The sequence below is a fragment of the Rhinolophus sinicus genome, chromosome 3 (genome assembly GCF_057876585.1).
Source record: "Rhinolophus sinicus isolate RSI-liver-muscle chromosome 3, RSI-T2T, whole genome shotgun sequence".
NCBI classification, from domain to species: domain Eukaryota; kingdom Metazoa; phylum Chordata; class Mammalia; order Chiroptera; family Rhinolophidae; genus Rhinolophus; species Rhinolophus sinicus.
The window spans coordinates 25,956,161-25,979,166 of NC_142503.1; the positions used below are offsets into that span (position 1 = coordinate 25,956,161).

Genomic DNA, 23,006 nt, shown 5'->3' on the forward strand with positions numbered 1-23,006 from the left:
ATGAACAGTTGTGTTCTGCAATGAAATGTTAACAGAAGTTCTACAAACTTAAGGAAAATAATATCAGATGGAAATTCAGATTTACATGAAGGAACAAAGAATGCTTTGGTTAATATACAGGTAAATAAAAATGGTTAACATATAGATGTAATGGTACATAAATAAGTTCTTTATTAAAAGATAATTTCTCATTTAAAACAAAGGCAATAACAATGTACTGTGAGTTTAAATTATAGAATTAAAATATGTAATAAAATTAGAGTGTTATAAGCTTCTCATATGATATACGAAGTGTTGCAATATTAGTTCAAGGTATACGATGATTAATTAAGAAGTTTATTATACAAATAGCTACAAAGGAGATTTCTACCCTCCCATATTGATTATCATTGATATGACACAGTAATGATGGGATCCAATAATTCCAGTTCTGGTATTTATCCGAAGAAATTCAAAACACTACTTCGAAGGGACATTTATATGTTCATTGCAGCATTGTTTACAATTGCCAAGATATGGAGGCAACTTGGCTGTCCATCAATGGATGAATGAATAAAGAGGTGGTGGGATATATATATATGCAATGGAATATTGCTCAGCCATAAAAAAGAATGAAATCTTGCCACCTTCAACAACATGGATGGACCTAGAGGGCGTTATACTGAGTGGAGGTAAGTCAGATAGAGAAAGACAAATGATATGTGATTTCATTTGTATGTGGAATCTAAAGAACAAAACGAATGCACAAACAAAACAGAAACAGACTCATTGATACAGAGAACATTTTGAGGGTTGCCACATGGGAGGGAGGTTGCAGGGATGGGTGAAAAAGATGGAGGGATTGAGAAGTACAAAATACTCACGGGGATGTAAAGTTTAGCATAAGAAATGTAGTCAATAATATTGTAATAATTACGTATGGTGTCAGATGAGTACCAGATTTGTTGGAATGAGCACCTCGTAAGTTATATAAGCGTCTAATCACTATGTTGTACACCTGAAACTAATGTAACATTGTATGTCAGCTGTAACTTGAAAAACTAAAAAAAATTATTTAAAAAACTCACTATTTCTGCAGAAAATTTACTTCTGCTCTATTCCTGGTAACTTTTTGGCAGGTGCACCCATCCCTCAGCTGCAGTAAGAATTGTCTGCTAAAGTTCACATTTGCACCTTACCTCAGAGAATTGCCTTCAAACCAAAGGAGCAATGCTGGTCAGAAAAGTCCAGAACAGGAGTCTGAGGTTGGAGGAGGAGAAAGCCTTTGGCAGCCCAGGACAGCCTGATGTGGGGTAGGGGGATACAAGCCCAACTCCCTAGCCTCAGTGTGGCATGACTCAATGGAGTCATTCCTGCTTCAGTGCTTCCTTCGAGAATCAGGCTGAGCCTCGACTGCAGCAGGATCCACATCTTTGCCCAACTTCTTCCCCTGAGGCCTCCTGCTTCCTTATTCCTTACAGGTTTCTCCTGGGAGAGCCCCCTCGACAAACCCCTTACACAAGATCTCCAGTCTCAAGCTCTGCTTCTAGGGGACGCTACCTAAGAAACCTTCCTAATATTTCTACTATTACAGCTATGTTAAGAATAGGAGAGATTTTTGTTGTTGTTCTCCTAGATGAATGCAGGAAAACCTTTACGTGTCCTTGAATACTTTGTGGTTTTCTAGTCCTGTACATTTAATTAGTTTTTGGAAGTTAGTAACCGTCATAGCTTCATGTACTTCTTTTAGATTAATACATATTAAAGAAGAGAAACCAAAAGAAAACTCTGGTCCCATGAGGTGTGTGGGTGGCAACAGCATTTCAGTGCTTTTCCTAACACAACTTCTACCATTTAGGGTGAAGCTCTGACAAGCACATCATATTAGTTAAAGTACAATAATCTAAATTTCATCTTAACTTAAAAGCTTCATTACTGGTGCTAGAAATGTGATGGGGAGTCAAGCTTTGTTATCTGATGACATATATTAGATTATGCATTTGAAATGGGAAAGATAGTTTCCATGCCTGACTAAAACTCTATCAACTTAAAGTGTTTGAGCACTATGATATTTCAAAGATCTATTTCCAAGAACTGAGATGACATTGGTGGTCACAGAAGGTGTCTCTGCTCTCCTTTTCTATAAGAACATGGCCACAAGTAGCCTAAATTAGCTATTGAAAATCATTCTCAGCTGGGCAAGTGCCAAACCACAATTTGACTTTAGACTTCTATTTGGTTCCAACATTCCAATTCTAATGAATTTTTGTGCAGCAGTTTTAGTCTTTTTTTTTATGATTGTATTTCTATTAGACCTCTCAGTGGCATTTGGTGCTGCTAACAGAAATGTAATCTGGTTGTCATAGACACTAAATAAATTTTGTCCATCACTCACCCACACAAAAAGATTCCTCATTATTGGCAAGTTGGACAGCTACAGAGTAGCCCGTGCTTCATCTGATTAATTTCCCATCATAAATGGCTGATGTTGCAGACTGCCTGGGTCGAATCTGTCATACAGAGATAATTTGTTTGGTCTGAATAGTGCATTTAAGAAAAATCAAATCGACAGTTTTAAAAAAGTCGGAATTGATATCCAGCTTCTTTTGAAAAATTGGAGACTCTATCAACAGTGGACTTACAATCCATCAAAGTTGAGTCATAATTATCATTAGGGCCCAGATGGGAAACAAACTGCAAATTCAAGTTGGGAAATTTGAGAAAGGTTTCATAAAGGGACGGTTTACAAATGTGCGGACAATGTGTAGGGAAATCAAAAAGTAAAGATCAGTTCTCTGGAGATGGTAACCTCAGGGAGTGGTTGCAATCTTGAAGAGAGAAGAAAAAGACCTGGGACCCAGAGTCAGCGTAAGGTGGAGAAGCCTGTCTGACAGAGGCGTGACCTTGGGTGAAGTACACAGCCAGCTCATGATGATGCTCCAGAGAGAAAACTGGAGGGATAAATACCTCACTCTCATGTCCCTCTGACTGCCTGCTATTACTCCTCATTGGCCAAATGAAACTGGAAGCTGTAAGTCAAGGGAGCCTCTTGAGGCAGTGCATGAAGGCTAGTCTTGAGGGGCACAGAGCAGGATGGAGGAGGTTGGAGAGAGGAATCTGGAAGGCCAAATAGAAAATAGTCAGCATAATTAGCCACTTATTCCTATGGACAGAGCTTATAGCTTACTGTTTGCCACAGTCTCCCACCATTCTCTATTATCCCTACACCAAAGCGAAATATCACTTGCCATTTATCATCATATTGGCACTGTCATGTTTCTTATAGGAAAGAGCCATTTCTCTACTAATGTCTCTATCAAAAGTGAGCAAGAAAAGATAGCAGTCCAAATCCTTCAAGAAAATTGAGAAAGTATATATATATGTATATATACACATATATACGTATATATACACGTATATATACGTATATATATAGATTTTTTCTTATAAAAATATTACTGTATTTAATATGCAAACAAAATATACCTTGGTGTGTGTCTCTTTCCATATATATACCTATATACTCATATCTATATCTATATCTGTCAATATCTGTATCTATATTTATAACTAATGATGACTTTCTCCCTAGAGTATAAAGGCAGGAAATAAAAAATGAAAAAAGATGTGCCACACTGTAACCTAATGCTCAGATGTAGGAACTGGACCTGGCCCAGATACTGCATTTATTTGTTATTATTTTATTTTTATTGTGTTTAATCTTAAGTGTTTCTATGTTATGCTCAAATATCAGCTGGCAAATAACTAGGACTCAGAACAAGTTTACCACCATTGAAGTAAGCTATCAATAGGATTCAATTGCACGGCCATGTTCAAAATGTATAATAGCAAACTAGCAAGCAGGCAAATGATAATAATAGTTAGTAGGTATCAGACACTGTACTAAATGCTTAAGCATATACACCCTGTAAAATAAATACTTTCACATTTTCTAATTGAAGATCCTGAGTCTTAGCAAGTTTTAGACTCTTGTTTAAGGTTACATAACTTAGCTGGTAATCTCAAGTAGGAGGCAGAAGAAATGACGTACACAGTCACTAAATAAACCCTTAAATATGTGACATAATTTTGACAATATAAGCAGCATCAGCAAATACTTTAAAATGAGCATAATAATAATAATAATAATAATAATAATAATAATGTGGTAATATTTGAGTCCTTATCATGTGTCGAGAACAATACTTAGCATTTCACAAATGTAAAAAGAAATAAAGTGTTAGGAAAAAAATTGTAATTTGTGGTTTATTTCTATCCAAACTTCTGTCTTTTCAAAAAATTTAAATCTTTGGCTATCCCTCATCTCTCTTATATTTTTATCTTTCCTTCTCAACTAGATCCTTCTCATTAACTTTTGAATAAGCTCAAGACTTTTCTTAGAAAACAATTTCTCAAAACAAAATAAAAAAGACCTTTCTTCACTTTATTTTTCCACCTGGCTATTACTTATATCTTGTTTCTAGTGTTTCTCATTTTTATGGTAAAATTTCTAGAAAGGGGTGTCCATAATGTCTGTCTCAATTTTTTACCTCTTAATCCATTTGTGGACATTGACTGCCAGACCCCTTTTAAGGAAGGGGAAATTGCTGCATGCTGCTAAATCCCCTGTTGAGGGGAGTGTGGTCTGCAGACCACCTTTAGCTGTCTGCTCCTTCAGGGTTTGCCTCAGCTTCAGTCATCTGGCACAAGGTCATGCTCTTCCCAGGGTGGCCCACATATGGTTACGAGCAAGATAGGGGTAAAAAGGTTGGCCATTTTGTCCTGAAGGAAGATAACTCTGAAGGGTAGCATTTACTTCCAAGGTTCTTGTCCAGTTCACGAAGATGTTTAGTGGCTAAGCACTACACTTGTATTAAATATAATTAAAAATTGATTCAAAAATTCCTTCCCCAGAAGGAAAAGTAGCCATTAATATTAACATGGAAAACAGTAGATTTGAGCCTTTGGATATTACAACATAATCTTCGACAATGACTATTTTTTTTCTCTTTTTTGCTAATTGCAGAATCCTACCACACTGTGGTTAGATTTCAATATGATTCAATTGATCTGAGGAGCAAGATGTGTACTTCTACAAATTCTCAGCTGTACTGTGTTCGGGTCGGATCCTTTGGAAAGCAAGACACCAGATGGAGTGAAAAGCAATACTTTTTTTTTTTTTTTCTGAGAAAAATACATGTGTGAGAGAACATGGGGAGGGAGCCGGGGAAGGCTGGGAGAGCCATCAGAGAGCAATGCTGGTCTGACCCCAGTGAAGGTAAGGATGGTTCTGTAATAGTATCTCAGAGTGCTATGCAGGATAAGGAAGGTTTACCAAGGCTGTTGGGAGTCCTCAAACCAAAGCTTGCCACCTGAGGGCCTCTGTATCTTTCAGGCATGGGCCTGTCAGGCCCAGTCATTGGCTACAGAGGAGCAGTTGGGGGAGGCCTGGTGTTGGCACAACTGTGGTGATGGATTTCAGAGTGCAGAAGCTGGGGTCTTTGGTGAATTAAACTCCCTGTAGTGTGGGTCTGTGAGTCACATTCTCCTGGTTGCCACACGTACCTTACAATTTTAAGACAATGGGATTAGAAAAGCTAGGTAGAAATGGGCTATAGTTGGACAGGTATCTGAATTCAATGCAAGTTTTCCTGCTGTTTTTTGAATGGAAAAGACTTCAGTATATTTTTAAGCCTAAAGGAGGAAATCTACATAATGGGAGAAATTAAAGATAAAGAAAAGGAGGGAGGAAAAGATGGATGGGGAGTAACGGGGACAGAGAGAGAGAGAGAGAGAGAGAGAGAGAGAGAGAGAGAGAGAGAGAGAGAGAGAGAGATTGGGAGATTGAGAAAGGAAAAGAGAATGAATTAATTGTGGAGAAAGAAGGCTACAGAGCAGGCAAGAAGAAGAAATGGGACAAAAGTTGTGGCTTTGAATCTGAAGAGTGACATCTTATTCTCTGGGTATGGGTTAAGGGTGAACATTGTTCGTAAAGGAAATCGCACTTGATTATCTCAATTTCTACCACAAAATAGGAAGGCAAAGTATCAGGGGCACTGATGGAAGGTTTGGTCTTGAACAAGAGGTACCCCATCCTCTGAGGCTGAAGCAAAAAGAGGTAAGGATGAGCTCAGAGAAAGACTCCTGTAGATTGGCGTCAAGTTCTGGGAGAGAAAGGAGGATGGCCTTGATTTCTTGATGAAGTCAGAGGCAAACTTATTTGCTGAAGGTATTATTTATTTGTTGCTCTTCTCACATGACAGAATTCCACACATAAAACTATAACAGAAATATTTAGTATATTAAAATTAACACTTCAAATATTTATGTTATATTAAGATGGTTATCTATTACATAAATCCTTCATAGGCATCTATGTCTGTTTCTTGCTGTATAAACCAAAACTCTAAAATATTCTCTTGATCCAATTTGAAATTTAAAAACTCATACTCTATTGAATTTATACTATTTTCAATCAGAAAAAAAACATTACTGGAAATGTACTGTCAGCGAATTATGCATATTTGTTACCAAATTTAACAAACAAAAAACATTTTGGAACATGTAATATTCTCTGGTATTAAAATAAATTCATCATGTGAGCATATACTAGTTTCTTTATCAAAAAGTAGACATCAAAGTATTTCATAATTGCTGGAGGTCTTTGAGATTAATGGCTTCTAATATGGGGGGCCTCAGACTTCCAGAATCTGTAAATTGAGCAATAGAAGTTGAGGATCTATTTTCAAACTTCAATGCAACTAATGGAAATCCCACTTTACCCATATGAAGTCTTTGAGTTCCTTTGCAATTATTTGAAATTATTTCAATTCAGTAGGGCCACTCTTCAGAAGCTGTTTTCTTGGGTGCTGGGTTTTGTATTTTGTATCATGATGTTTAGTGTTCTTAGCATTTGAGACCCAGATGATTCACATTTTGCTGTTGGGTTGCTTTAGGAAAGAGTATGTATGAATAGAAACCCTAATACAAACACCAGGCTTTAATTTGTACTTCCTCTGCTGGTCAACTTTCCAGTAAAGTTGTTTTTTAAAAAAAAGCTCCATAGAGGTAATTGAAAAACAAAAACAGAAACAAAAATCTTTTTAAAAGTCTTCATAGTGAAGAAGTGCCATAAAAGTCCAAATTCCATTTTGTATAATTTTAGTGTAGTCCGCATTCATTTATACTCTAGTTACAATAGTACTTTAAACAGAATACAGAATTATACTGTTAGCATATGAATCTGCAAAAATATAACATTTTAGACTCTTCTATAATTTTAATCTCATGTGTGCATCCCAAAATGCATACATCCTTATCAAATAATTAACACATATTCACAATTAACAAACAGGGACAAACTTTATACAAAAGTTCTGTTACTATTGTAATTTTTGAAAATATTTAACTCACCAGCAACATAGAAGACAGCTCTGCCTTTTTAAAGACAAATAATTTGAATAGAGAATATAAGATAAAATCACAATTTAGAGGTGCAAACAATAGTTTTCTTCTTGTGGGATGTTTTAAAATTTCCTTCTTCATATTTCTTTATTGTTCTTCTTTATATTTCTTTAGACAACACAGTCATTTCTTCTCAAATGATTTTTTTTAGAAGAGGGATTGTCTTTTGATGATCTAAAAGAAGCGCCTTAATAATTGTAGCTGAGTCAGAAAATGGGATATTTAATAGTTCTTACATCTCATTGATGTAGTCTTCCAAGACGTCCATTAAGCAGAGAGGTCATTTTCTATGTCCAAAATTTCAAAACTTCATAAAGATAATCAGAACTTTATAACAAATGATAATAAGTAGTTTTGTACATTCATTTTCAATGATACCCAATAACACATGCCAATTAAAACCCAGACTTCATATTGGCATCAAATGAACATTGCAGAATGACCAAAGCTGAGAGCTAGTCATTGTCATAGATGCAACCTGAAAGAAAAAAAATGCAAATTTAAATACAGTTCCAAGGTTGGAAATATGGGTGATTCATACTTTTCTGGTTTAGGATTTTAAAAAATAGAATTAGCTCACTTTATGAAGGCCACATACATATTTAACTTTTATTGCTCAGTGTACAATTCCAAAAAAGTTTCCGGACAAATTTATTCTCTATCAAAATGACTTTGGGTTATCTTATTTTATTTGGCATTGAATTAAATATGCTTTTTGGTAGTCATTTTGAGTGAGGTTGAATCATAAGTTTCAAAGGAGACTAAAAGGCAAAATGATTAACATTATGCTTCATGTCAGTTGAGGTTAATTTTTTAGATCATAATTTAGAAATATACAATGCTTATAGAATAGTAGTGAGCATTATTAAGTTATGAAATAAGTACCTACTTATTGGCCAAGTACCATTTTTTTTTTTGGTGGATAAAAGCATTTCTTATTAAGATTCATAGTATAATTAAAAATTGACCAAATATTTTAATACTTCTATTTTCAAAGAAAATAAATAAGAGATTCTTCCTTGATTTCTAGTCATGTGCAAAAATAAATTGTTTCTCATTATTTCAGGGCATTTATCTTTCCTAACATTTGCAAGTGATTCAAATTCTGATCAGATAGGAAGGCTCTAATTAATACAGCAAACTATTTTTAGTATTTGTAAGAACAGTAAATTGACTGTTCCTGTCTTTGTAGTGGGTGTCATTGGAGACTTACCATCAGCAATATCATCATAGATCTCTCCATCACTGTAAATGTAGAAAATAATTTTTATTTTTAAAGAAAATGTCTTCTTAACATTAAAACAATAGATTAAAAACTTAGTGATATGATTTTATATGACAAAACATTTAAGGGTGAGACGTTACATATTATGCATTTATAAGTGGGAAGAAATTTCATATTCATTTGCATCTCCTTTCATTGGCTTAATCTAATCCTCTGTTTCATTCAAAAAAAAAAAAAAACACACAAAAAAACAACAACAAAAACCCTCAACTAATTCTGATTATCATAGATATAGAATAATGGGAACGTGCCTCAAGAGCACAGACCATGCCTCACTCACCTTTAGACCTAACTGTGAGCCTACTACACAGCTGAGCTTGGTAAGAAGGGCTGAACTAAACAAACTGAAAAATCATGGTGTAATATTCCACTGGGGGCTCTAATCCAAAATTGCAATGCATTATTTATATCTATCAGAGTTATACTTTCACTTAAACTTCAAACGTTGAATGAAATATAATAACATTTGACATAGGAAATGGGTGCATCATTTTTGTATGTCTTTAATTACAATTTTAAAAAATTAATTATAAAAAATATAAATATTAATTATAAAATAAGTAGCCAAGATATGGTTAGTATGGTGATTCTTATGTTATGTAATTCTAAAAAATTTATGGTTATAGGCAGCATTCATAATAATAGTTCTGGCTATTTTTACACATTTTACCTAGTTTTACCTGGCCCTGAGTCTGCAATATTCTATTCTATGTACATACCAAATGCCTCCTATGTACCAGGAGATATAAATATGAGTAAGAGAAGCTTTGATTTCAAGAAGCTTATAATCTAATAAAGGAGAAAATGATATACAAGTAATTAAAATAGAAAGTATTATAAATATTAATATAGCCTTGAAACGTAGAAAACAGTTTCACAGTTCGTAAATGTAAGATGACTGTTACTCAGACCAGACCCACTTTTGATTACTGGACTATCTCTGTGCCTTTATCATGGAAACAGCAGCAGGCCCTTCAAATTGCTGCCAACTATAGCAGATGCTGTGAGTTCCCTGTGTATTCTGTTTGGATCCTTTCTTTAAGATTGAGGGAGGGTTTGGCTAATGGGAAATCTGATAGAAATGCAAAGAAGACAGATTTTCCTATTATTCATTCAATAAACATTTATGAAGTATTCGCTTTCATAGGTGGGAAACCAATAATTACGTAGAGAGCACAATTTCTAAATTCTCTCTTAATCATCCTTAATAATCACTGATGAAGAGGTATTTTTATCTGCCACTTATTCTTTCCTTGAAATTTGTATCTTTCATAGACTAGAACCTATTGAAAAGTCCCATGGCTACCACCATGATTAATGCTCTGGGGAAAATAAAAGTATTATGATTATTTTTCTTTTTACTCTATACTAGTTTGCAGACAGAGCATTTAACATTGATTTGTCTCTTTCTGACTGGTATCAGGTTGTTCATGGATACAGTTTGTAAATCCTCCTTGATTTTATTTTTTTATTATGCTGAATTCTGTAACTATTTGTATTGGTGTGTGTCCTGATTTCATAATGGAGCTCATTTCTTGCAGTGGTTAACTTGGAACAGAACCTTATAATGTTTTGGGGGACTCGATAGCACACTAACACCAGACTGTGACAATGTCTTTCTTATTCATAAGACTAGAAGAATCATTGACTGCTATCTTTTTTTCTGGCATGCTTCGGAAAAGGCAACTTAATACTCTATTATGCTTGGTGTGAGTAAAGAAACGCCCTCAACTAGGGGTTAAACTATAAACTGTTAACAGGAGATATTAGCACCTACTGTGTAGACCTACTTATTGGTCCCTGATTAATTCAATTTAACCAACTACCTTAAACAGCAAGTGAAATGCAAAGTATTAATGAAAGTGTTAGTGACTTTGATCTATCTCCAATGTTTGCAGTGTCTGCCTCCAATGAATATATAAAACTATGACTGTATAATCATGAATGAGAAGAGCTTCTTGTCTATTTAATAATGACACTTTATAAAAACTTTAACTTTATTATGGGTACCACCATATTGATATTAGGATATTGTTCTAAAATTCATTTATGATAGTTCAGTAGATTGTATTATTTAAATGATATTAAGACTCTTTCTTAAAGCAAAAATTCTTTTTTACAAGTATAGCAGTAGAAAATGGGCTTACTTGTCGGCCAAGTAACTCCGAAGGACATAACCATCTATGAAAGAAAAAGGAAATAAATTTTATTAATAGTATCAACTTGAAATATCTTTACTATTTCTTTTAATAAACTGAAATAGAACAGGATAATTAATGATATAATATAATATAACCCATTGAGTAATTGTATTTATCTTCATTTTTCTTGTGGGCACTTTACTCTCCTATCTTTCTTCTCCTTTTTTCTCCTACTTTTCTTTCTCTCCTACATGTCTCTTTTAGTCCTTTTAAAATTTTTCTTCATCCCTCCAGTGAGAAAATGTTTTTTGTTCTCTAAGCTATAGCTTCTTTCAAATTTTAATCTATTACCTCAAGGTTTTACCCACGTGACCCAGTTTTAGGGAGAATTTATTAAGTGCAGTTTCTTCAATCACAAAAGTAGTTCATAGGTAGGTATTTTAAATATCATCATATCTAAGACTTAACTCTTCAAATTTTATTATATTGAGCAGAGTTAGAACTGCTTTCAGATGCCAACAATCTGGTGGCTACTTGGAGGAGTGAGTATGCATTGTAAATGGTCTCTAAATAGTTCTCTCATATTCTGTGTGGAATAGCTTTCTCAATTGCTTTTGCCATTTGATGCAGTGTCAATATTTGCATTTTCATCTTTCAGAGAACAAATCATTATTAGAAGAACACACATCAAGGCTTCTAGTAATTCCCGTTAGGTAGGAAATAGATCATATTTTATGCAAAAAAACCAAAAAAAACATTTTTGAGCACCTTATGTTTGTCTCTCATAGTTAAATACTCCTAGGAAAACATATGGACTATTTTTCTTGAGAAAATGTCTGCTAACATCTAATTAATATTACTAACCTTTGGAATTATTAATTTTATGTTACTGCCTAAACTCTGTTGTATGCTTAAGATCAGTACCATTTATTGCCTTGTCAATACAGTCTCTAAATCATTTCTTTCACTGAGTCAATCTATTGGTTTTGGTTCACATTACTCTAGTTTTGATTCTCAATCAGAGTAAATGTGTAAAAAAATTACAAACCAGGAAGCTCATAAGTAAAGATAGTACAAGTGATAATAAATGTACTGAAACATATTGATGTTGATTTAACATGCAAAACCATATTTTAAAAAAGTTAGGCTCATACAACTGAAATTGTAGATTAAAACTTAAGGAAATGAACTTTCACTTGAAATATTCCAGGTTAAAAAACTTCAAAATATTTTATCAAGAAATTCACCACTTTTAAATGAAAACTGTTTATAAGAATCCTACTTGGAAAAGAATCAAGGTTATCTTTGAATTCCTGGGGTATGGAAGTAATGAGACATATTTCAAAATGATAAAAGAACAGTAAAGTAATATTTTACTCAGTATGAAAAATTAGACCATTTTATATCTTTTTTTTTTTTACTTCAGTCAAAGCAAAAGCAGCAAAAATTATTAATGTTAAGAACATCTGAAATGAATATCTATGATCCTGGGATAGCTTTTGATATCATAGTTCTTTCATTCATTTCATGTTAACAGCCTTTAAAAAATAAGGTATACATCACAATTTAACATAATTTTTAAAGGGGGATAAGTTTATCTCTAACAAATTCAATTCTCTCAAAGGAGAAAATTGGTGCAGATAATGAGCTATTTGAACGAATTGTGGATTTTGTGTCAGGTTCCAATAACTGAAATCTGTCTTTCCCTGAACTTATGCCTGGGGGCTAAAATAAAATGTGAAGAGTTCTCTACAGACAGTAATAGTCAAAAACAGCTTTTTTTTTTTTCATTAGTTAAAATTGGTGGTTCTGTTTTTGTTTTGAATTTTCTCTTAAAGAGAATTAAAAAATAATACACTAGTAATTGTCCCCATGATATATTCATGTTTTACGTTAATAATGTAAAAATAATGACACATATGAACTAAGTCTTTTACTAAGAGCATTAATCTCATCATGAGTTGTTGGGGCTTTATAAAATCTCTGAACTAAAATTAAAAGATAGAAAATTAGAGAAATGTATAACAAATTATAAAGTGTTGCCAGGGACTGGAATTATTTTAGTATCAAATATATTTCTGTTTTTTTTTTTTTTAAACCTTTAGGAGATTAAAAGAAATAAAGATAAAAACAAAAAGAATATAGTCATCATTTTGGGAAATTAAAGGGTTTTATTTTCCTGTGCTTTTAGGTAATCTACTTTGAAAAACTCAACTATGCTAAAATTGTGTAGAATTAGATAGAGCACTGTAATTAAGCACTAAAACAGTCTTTTACATGACCAAAGTTAATAACTCATGATATACAGCTTAATTATCTAACTTCGAAAAATTAATTACAAAAAATATATGCTCTTACATTCTCAAACATCTATTACATTTCCTCCTATATCTTGCCTGTTCGAGTTCCACTTTCTCATTTATTGAATGTTCCATTGTTGTTCTATGTGTGTGATATATAAACATCAAGATTGTGAATATTATTTAAGGAAATGTATCAAGATGATGAAGTGTGGGATGGTATTGTGCTGCTTGATTTTAATTCTCTGAAATGATATAATAATTTGAGGCTCATTAGCTATAAAATTACTACTAAATAGCATTTTTACAGGGTTAATGACTTTTAATACAGCATAGGTTTTGCTATCTCAGAGCTTTATAAATCTCTACTAAAACTTTATCCAGTTAAAAGCATGATTCATGACAGTGTCAAAACAAATGACTTACGATGAGTTTTTGTATAATCTCTCCATTATAGTTTCTAGAGATAACTTTTTTTGCAGTAGATAAATACTGTTTTGCTTGCATGTTCCATGTACATCCATGAAAAGGGAATGTTAATGAAACATACAAATTAAATAAATAAAAAATACCTCATGGTTTTGTACCATGTAAATGGTTGCCATGTTTAGTTAGCAGTGGAATATTTATAGGTGCTGGCACACCAGGGATTCTCACATATAGTATGAAATTGTTATTTGGAAATCTCTGTGTTCATAGAGCAGAACACAGCGGCTTGAAACAAATGTTTTGAAATGTGTGGCAGGGTAGAGCTACTTAAGAAAGTACCCCCACACACACCCATATGTGCCAGTTAATTTCCTCCCAAGACATTCGCTTGTTACAGTACTCAAGTGTCCCAGGATTAATGACTCACCTTTCAGAGGGATGTTGTGAATATAAAATTACTAAGGAAATACAAAATCTTTCGAAAAATATCTTCATTCTAATATTTTTTAAATTTTACTTTATAAAAACGACAGCTTTTATTATTTCCTTTTTATTTCATTTGTTGTGAGCAAGTCTAGAAATAAAATTAAATTTACTTAATTTGGCCTCACGCAGTTTAAAGACCATAAAATTGTATTGCATAGTTTTACCCAGGCAAATGGAACAATGTCCAATTTTAAGGGAAAATGCTCATAATATAATAGAAAGAAAAACCAAAATTCAGTGTATAATACTGAATACAAATTATTATAATGGTCCCATTTTTAGAAAATGTTCTCTCTTTATATCTATCTATCCATCCATCCATCCATCCATCCATCCATCCATCTATCATCTATCTATCTATCTATCTATCTATCTATCTATCTATCTATCTACCTACCTACCTATTACTGAGGCTTCAAATCACGGTGACTTTTCAAATTTCTGACTTAAATTTTTTTTCTTCAGTGAGTATGTAGTATGTTAAAATTGAAAACAAAATTACCTAAGTAAAGAAATAATCAATTGGATTTGGGAAACTCCAAAGCACCTATAAAATCCCCCTTTCTTTGATGTCCAAAGGAAATGGAGAACATTTTAACCACAAATAATGCAGCTCATGTCTCATTCTATATTTTTTGTAGAAAATTTTTCTCAAGTGACAGTAGGTGGGAAAACTCACTGCTTATGAGACATTGAATTGTGGAATATGCGCAAATAGTAGGGAGAAATTATAAACATTTGGGAATGTGCCAGGAATATATATTTAAGATCTCAGTGCCTCTGCAATGTGTGCTTCACAAGTCAATGGGTGAGACTTGATCAAATGAGATAATGCCTGTAAAAGTGGCTTGTACTCCACTTCACAATGGGAAGGGATTATTGTTAATGCTTTAGCCTCTAGTTTCTTCCATTACTAACCTTAGGTTTAAGTAAGCTATGCTTTCTTTTCTTTGATGGATTAAAGAATAATGGAGAGTAAGGAACATGTTTCAGTCACCATGGTGTTGGATATCAAATCCCTTTGCTGCTAATCAGAAAATAGAGAAATAAGGAACTGAAAGATTTAGAGTCTCCCAAACGATACACAAGAAGTGAACCACATTACTAAGGCTAGACAGAGAACTTCTGTTTTCTAACCAGTTGAACTATTTAGCAGACATTTTTCTGTGTCTGTATGTCAGACTTTCATCTTGTTATACAACTGCAATCTCCAAATTGTCAAATTCAATGCAGCAAGCTCTAAACAAGGTGCCAGGCACTGTAGAATGTTGAGAACATTTCATTGAAGCTACTTTCAAGCTTAGAGTCTAATAAGAATAAAACATTGGTAAAAAAAATAAATAAATAAAGACAATTACAGCAACAAAAGTAATAGCATGGTGGAGGAGGGGAGAAATTTAATTGTGATGGGGTGGCTGGGGAGTGGACATGTCTCCAATTTTAGATGACAACTGAGTTGTTTTTAACAGACAACTACGAGCATTCCAAGCAGAATAAAATAGCATAGAAGGGTGAAAAAACATCATTTATTGAGGGAATGACAAGTAAGTAGCTTGTGATTCTGGGTGTCAGATGCAGATGGGAAATAGTTGCTGAGGATGAGGCTAGATCAGAAAGGGTGTTATGTACTAGCGTAAAGACTTTGTTTTTTTTAAAAAAAATAATATTTAGGTAACAGTGTGGTGAGTGGATTAACTGAGAGTGTAAGGTAGACATATTATTGGAAAGTTTATTGCAATAATCCAGGTGAGGGAGGGTTAAAGCCAATGAGAAATCAACCCAAATTTTATAGAGGCCTGTATGGAATGGATCAGAAATTCAGAAAAATAAGAAAATCAAGGATCCAGTTCAAGGAAGGAATAAGCAGGAAGTTTAAAAAAATTAAGAAAAGCAGCAGGAAAAATAAAAGTAAATTTTAAAAAAGATATAATAATGAAATCTTGGAATAATACTTAATTCGAAAGGCAATAGCAGATGCTCCTGGTGAGCCCCCATATACCCTCACCTTTACCACGTTAGTGCCTTTTGGCTCAACTTTCAACTAATAGCACTTGCATTTTTATTTTTTTAATGCTTTTTCCTCAGGCTCCCAGAACTCTCTTTGTCAACTTTCTTAATATCCTGAATGACTTGCCACCAGCCCAGGAGTAGGCTTCAACCCCTGATGGACAAGAGTTGATGTATTAATACCCCAATTTGTTTCCCCCTGGATGTGATAACTGCCACTCCAATTGGATTAAGATCCAGTCATCCAAGTGGTAACTTTGTTGAGAACAAAGCTTTATTGGCTGTCTTCCCCTCCCTGTCTACTTCTTCACTTGCCTACAGGTATTTCCCAGACACACCTCTAAAATGGAGAAGCCAAACTAAGACAAAGTCCAACCCAAAGAAAGTCTTTAAATAAAAACAATAGGTACACACATGCTGCTGACATAATCATCTGGTTTCCATCTTGTTTGAGATTGACCCTCCCAGACCACCTAAGAATTGAACTAACTATCAGTGATCTTGGCAATTGAAAAGTGTGTTGGGACTGCACCAGGGAAGAAAATGATAAAAGTTACATGGAATCCTTGAGTGTAATCTGCCAGAATTTTTTGTAATGTTTCCACCTTCATTTTTAAAAGATGATAAATTCTAAAGGACAGGAGCCCTTCAGTACTTAGAATTATTGATATCCAAATAGGAAATGATAGTGGATTACAAAATTATCCCTGAATGGCTACTGGTTTTCTTCATTTTTAAGGTCCACTGGTTCCTAGGAAGATAGGAGTCTCCGCTGAATTTCAGTTTTTGGTGCTGTATCTATTCCTGCTCACCTATATCTATATCCATACATGTTTGTTGATTACGTCATCTACATCCTTGTTATTCAGAATGTGTTTCATGGATTAGCAGCATCAATTACCTCAGAGCTTGGTAAAATGCAGAATGCCACACCTCACCTCAGACCAACTGAATTAGAATCTGTATATTTAACAAGTCTCCATATGATGTGTAGGAACTTTGAAGCTGAGGAGCATTGCTCTAGATGGGATTTATTGCTAGGGACAGGAGTCTCAGAACAGCATGGCAAGATTTGCTTCCACCATACCAAGGGCAAGATGTGGCTGAAGCTTGTGCACTGGGGAGAGGACCATGCAAGTACTAGGACAATTCTCTGCTGTAAAAAATGTGAAATAATTTGGAAAGTAGAGGAAAGTAAACATATTACTTGGCATGGTGGAAAAAAATCTAGCATTTTGGGTTTCTTCAGATAATTACCCAGAAGTGGGATTACTGGGTTCTTCTTTGTCTCTTGTTATAGTCTTTGTTTTAAAGTCTATTTTGTCTAATATAAGTATTGCTAGCCCAGCTTTTTTTTGTTTCCATTTTCATGAAATATCTTTTTCCATCCCTTTACTTTCTACCTGTGTGCATCTTTCAGTCTGCAGTGATTCTGTTGTAGGCAGCATTTTTAAGGGTTTTGTTTTCTTATCCATTCAGCCCTCTGATGTCTTTTGAATGAAGCATTTAATCCCTTTACACAATGTGATTTATAGATGATGTAATACAGAATTGTACACCTGAAATCTATGTAACTTTACTAACAATTGTCTCCCCAATAAACTTTAATTAAAGAAAAGAAAAAGGAAAAAAAATTGTACACACACACACACACACACGCACACACTCACACACACACTGAAGACCATCTAGAAGCAAGGCCACAGAGAAAATGACCCTCTCAGAAAACTGGCCTTCTACTTCATTAGAATATACAACTAGCTCAGTGTCCACACTGACAGCAGTTACCAGGGCCATTGGTCTCTGGTCCCAGAGGGTGGAGTTTGAGGCAGTACATAATTTTTAACATGCCAGTAAATTCTATCCCATATTAAACAGGCTTCTTCTTTCTCTTACTATTGTGTCATGAGAACTTCCTCATGGTTTATTATAATTATCATGTAAAGTATTCAATTTGGTGTATTTGTCATAACTTACTTAATAACTTAAATATTTTGAACATTTTATTATTTTTTAATATTTTTGATGTGCATACTTTTTCTGCATTGTAGTCTATTCCTTGGGGCACATCCTCACAAATGCTAGCCTGAAAGGAACTTTTCTTTGTTTCCTGGAGCTCTATCTATACATTATCTCCAGTGAGCTTCAAGTCTGAATACTACACTCCCCCTGCTTTTTATCCTTTATACCCACATTCCATTTTCTCATTTTAAAAGCCAACCAAACCTCCTCCACGACAACTTTAGAACCATTTACCCCACCCTTGAGTCACTGTGTTTTGTTCTTAAAGCTCTTGTCCCTGAGTCACCTACCTGTCATTAGAATTTGACTCAGAATTTATGTTTTCAATGCAGACTAACCTAGCTGATGTAGGCAGCCATGTTGGCTATCCAATTTTAAATATAAGACAACACAATTTTGAATTACTCTTTCCTGGACTTTAAGTGAAATAAGTTTCCTTTTAAAATTTGACAAAAAAAACATTTCCACCTGTCTGCTATTATAGCTGATAGAGTCAAAGATGTTAGGAACTCTCTTGTACTGATTTGGAATAATATGTCATATTAGTGTGTCAAAATAGGTAATGAAAACAAGTGAATTTGTGAGGTAGGAAATCTGGAAATTCTAGGTGTGACATATCCTATATAATTTCAAAACCAGGCCAGAGTAAGCTCCACTCACAACTTTAGCACAGTGGTTCTCACTTTAGTGTACATAAGAATAAGCTAGGGAAAAAGTTATGATCACAGATTCCATCTGACCCCTGGAGCTCACGACTCTATAAGTCAAGGGTGGATCCAGGCAACTATATACACACATAGGTCTTCTGATGCTGGGATCTTTGGGACCACATTTTGAGAAGTACTAATTTGGCACTACCTTGGCATCACAGTGCCAAATACAGCAGGTGAGAAACGAAAAGAGATGAAAATAAAATGCATTGATTTCAACCAAGCAAGATCTCCAGTTTCTTAATGCTTTCCACAATTCACAAAGCATAGAGTGAAAAGAGTTAATAGGGGTCATCACTGAAACTTGTTTGGTTGTTAAATTCTGGAGGGCCCCATCTATGTAGAGTAAGCAATGACTTACATTTTCCTTCTTCGTTCCTGCAGAGAACTTTTGTATCGTCTGTGCTTTGTATAACATCAAGAGATTCACCAGGCTTTACCTGTAGATCTCTGTTCCCCCACTTTTTAGAAGTTAAGGAGGGTACAACTGTGGTTGAATATAGAACTCTAATTTCACCATCATACTGTAAAAATAAAAAAAAAGCACCATTATTGATTATCGACTCTTTTTAAAGTAATTCATATACTGACAGATTTATTAAGAAATTCTTTGCTAAATAAACAGTTCCTTGTTTTCAAAAGATAACATAAGGACACTAAAGAAAACATTTTTGGTGAAAGTCACTTATAACCTCACCAACTTAATGTAATAACTATTTTGAAAATTAAAAAAATTAATATTTAATTTTTGCTTTGATACTCTCATATATTGCAAAATTATTACCACTGTATTTAGCTAACACTGCTAACACCTCACATAACTACCATTTACTTTTTGTAGTAAAAACATTTAAGATTTACTCTCTTAGCAAGTTTCAAATGGATAATACAGTATTGCTAACTATAATCACCATCTTGTACACGAAATCCCTAAAACTGATTAATCTGATAACTTAAAGTGTATACCCTTTGACAACATCTCCCTACATCCCCCACCCTCTGCCAGCCTCTGGTAAACCCTCATTCTCTTCTATGTTTCTAAGAGTTTGGCTTTCTTAGTTTCCACATTTGAATGAGATTATACAGTATTTGTCTTACTCTGTCTGACTTATTTCACTTAGAACAATGCCCACAAGATACGTCCATGTTATCACAAATGGTAGGATTTTCTTCTTTTGTCATGGCTGAATAGTATTTCATTGTATAGATACACTACATATATTTTATTCATTCTATTTTTAGATTACCTTCTTATCAAGGTTCAAAGGACAGCTAAATTTAGATGATTATTTCAGTATATATATTGTGCATGTATGAGTTTGCTTAATTTGTTATAGCAATAAATTTAAATCTAAAATAAATTTTGTAGAAAATAAAGAAATTATGATGGATAACTGTGATACTGATAATTACACTTTTAAAATATACATTTTGGAAATTAAAAATCATAGGAGCTTTTCATTAGTGCTTTGAACTTTGTCTGATATTTAAATATAACGTACTTTAAATTTTTTCCTAAAGTCTTTTTCTTCTTTTTCTTGCTTTTTTAGCTTCTTAAGGTCTTTTTCTTCTGTCTTGGCCTTGGATCCTTGACTAGGATGGTAGAACACACATAAAATAACACTTAGTTTCAAAAATATAGAAAGAATAGTGTACAATAGAAACTATTCATAATATCAAATTTTTGTTAAATTTTTTTTTCAATAAATTCCTTTTCTTAGAAATTTACTGCAATCATCGTAATGATGACATTTCATAACGCAGAGATTCTTTAAAAGAATATAGATTATGAGTTAAAACGGAAATGATCTATTATGTTGAACAATTTTAAATCACTGAGGTATAGTTTAAATATCAGTTGTTTCATATAAGTCTACCTTTTCTCAAACCCCCTATATTTTTCATCCCTTCTTAGATAACTAAATGGTTTGGCCGATATCATTGAAAAGGCTTTTTAAAAAGGAATACTTTTTAATAAATGGCTTAAAAGGTTTATCTGCATGTTAGTTTTTTTGTATCTACTTAAAGTGGAGCCAGGGTGGTATTTCATAGATACCAACTGTACTAAAGCCAATTGTTATAAGAGGTGAATAAGCCTAAGATAGTGATTTCCATCCTGGCCACATATAGGATCACCTGGGAAGCTTTTAAAAAGATACCATGGCCCTTGCCCAATTCCTAGAAATTCTAATTACATTAAATTTAAATTAATTTTAAATTCTAATTTATTAGACTGAGTGAGCTCTAGGTATGACATACATATTTTAAAAGCTCCCCGGTGATACTAATTTGCAACCCAGGTTCAGAACCATTCGCTAGGGTTAAATATGGATGCTAAGGAAATGCTCTGGATCTCTGCACAAGGGAATTTAAAAGATCGGAATGTTAGTGAATAATGAATCACTTTGAACACTGATACTAACTTTTACTCAGATTACGAAGTTAAAGTTTTGTTTGTAACTATTTAAAAGATTTGATTCTTAATTTTTGAACCTCAGAATGTAGCTCATTCACTGTGCAATGAGACAGCACAATATCCACCTAAGGTTCTGCCTCCTCCCCGAGGGTCGCCTGCCTTACAGTACTCTGGGCAGAAGTGAAATTGTTGACCCCCGTTAGCAGTTTGAAATTATCAGAATATACATGAGAGCAAAAAATTCCCCACAAGCTATTTTTGAAAATAATTTACTGAAGAGTTGGATGCTATGTTACAGAATATAAAATTGTTTTAAACTCTGAAAAACAGTACCTATCACATAAAGTTTAATTAGCTGGGGTTTATTTTGCTTAAAGAAAAGGGCCAATGTGTCAATCTGGGTTCCTAGAAGAGCTATTTTATGCAATATATTAATAGTAGCATTTCAACAGTAATATAAAACAGAAAAATGCATTAAAAACTGTCAGGGATAGAAGCGACTTCTCAATGGTAAGCAATATTAGAACTTAATGTATTACTAAAGATTAGATTTTCCTGTCATGGAGAACTGAAAAAGGAGAATGATTCTCTTTTTATCTTTCTTAGCTGTTTTACCTATAGAACTTGATCTTCATATATAAATGAAAGCATATTTTCCTTTCGGTCTCTTTCATCTTGATACTATCTCTTATTCCATAAAATTAGCTTAGCAACCTTGGTAAAAATAATATTTTGAGTTCACATGTACATTTTTACTAGTACAACTCAGAAGACATCACTTAATGTATTCCATTTGTTACTTTCATCCTTTAATCAAGTCCAAGATCTTTTTATTCACCTTTGCTTTTCCTTGAAAAATCTAGAGAGGTCTTCTTGCTTTTTTACATAGTATGTATCAGATAGTCTCACATAATTTGGGTAAAAAAGCATCCTACCATGTTGTTTTCTATTTCAAAAGAGTTTTCAAAAGGTACTCCTTTTATATTAACTATTTTTAGATTTTCTTACAATTTTAGCCTAAAATTAAATTGAAACCGTAGGTGAGCTGAAGAATGTCACTATTTTCTGTTGACTCTGTTTTGTAAATTTGAATGGAATCTTCGAGAAACTGATGCTTTCGTGGAAAAGAGACATACTAAAAGTCCTGTTAAAAAACAAATCCTGGGGCAGCTGGATGTTGGTTAGAGTGCGAGTTCTGAACAACAGGGTTGCTGGTTCGATTCCCACATGGGGCAGTGAGCTGCGCCCTCCACAACTAGGTTAAAGGACAATGACTTGAAGCTGATGGGCCCTGGAGAAACACACTGTTCCCCAATATTCTCCAATAAAATTTATAAAAACAAAACAAAAAAACAAATCATTTTCTTTTTCATAAAAGGAAAAAGTCTTCTTGTGGAAAACATGTTCTTGTGGCTTGATCATGGTGGTGAAGGCTGAGATATAAACTAAGAACTGTATTCAAGGCAAAATGGTTTTAGGAAAAGGGTGAAAGTAAAGGGAGATGAATCAGTGGGATCAGTTGTGATCAAGCTCTCAAATATTTTCCCAGTGAATGAATAAATGAATGAATGAATGAATGAATGCAAACATCAGTGAGTGTCAGGGCAGAGGATGATAAGGGAACAAGTTGTAGAACCACTGGGACTTGGGGAGGGCAACCAAGGGGGGAGAGACAAGGAAGAGGAGGATGGGGTTATCCACTCACAAACCTGGCAGAAAAGTTAGATCTGGGAACAGGAAGAGGACAGAGTGAACACGACCTCACAC

The 23,006-nt window shown here is 33.9% G+C and overlaps 1 protein-coding gene across 5 annotated transcripts in view; it reads right to left on the reverse strand.

Annotated features, from left to right (window-relative positions):
* Positions 1–6,195: 6,195 nt before the first annotated feature.
* Positions 6,196–23,006, reverse strand: part of FYB1 (FYN binding protein 1) — a 157,470-nt gene continuing 140,659 nt past the window's right edge. For all 5 annotated transcript variants that reach the window (XM_019737305.3, XM_019737301.3, XM_019737303.3 and 2 more), the window contains 5 exons: positions 20,326–20,416; positions 19,185–19,347; positions 10,876–10,909; positions 8,657–8,688; positions 6,196–7,921 (listed from right to left, as the gene is read on the reverse strand). In XM_019737305.3, coding sequence (XP_019592864.2) covers positions 7,899–7,921; positions 8,657–8,688; positions 10,876–10,909; positions 19,185–19,347; positions 20,326–20,416 — 343 coding nt within the window. In that variant the 3' untranslated portion in view covers positions 6,196–7,898. The remainder of the gene's footprint in view (positions 7,922–8,656; positions 8,689–10,875; positions 10,910–19,184; positions 19,348–20,325; positions 20,417–23,006) is intronic.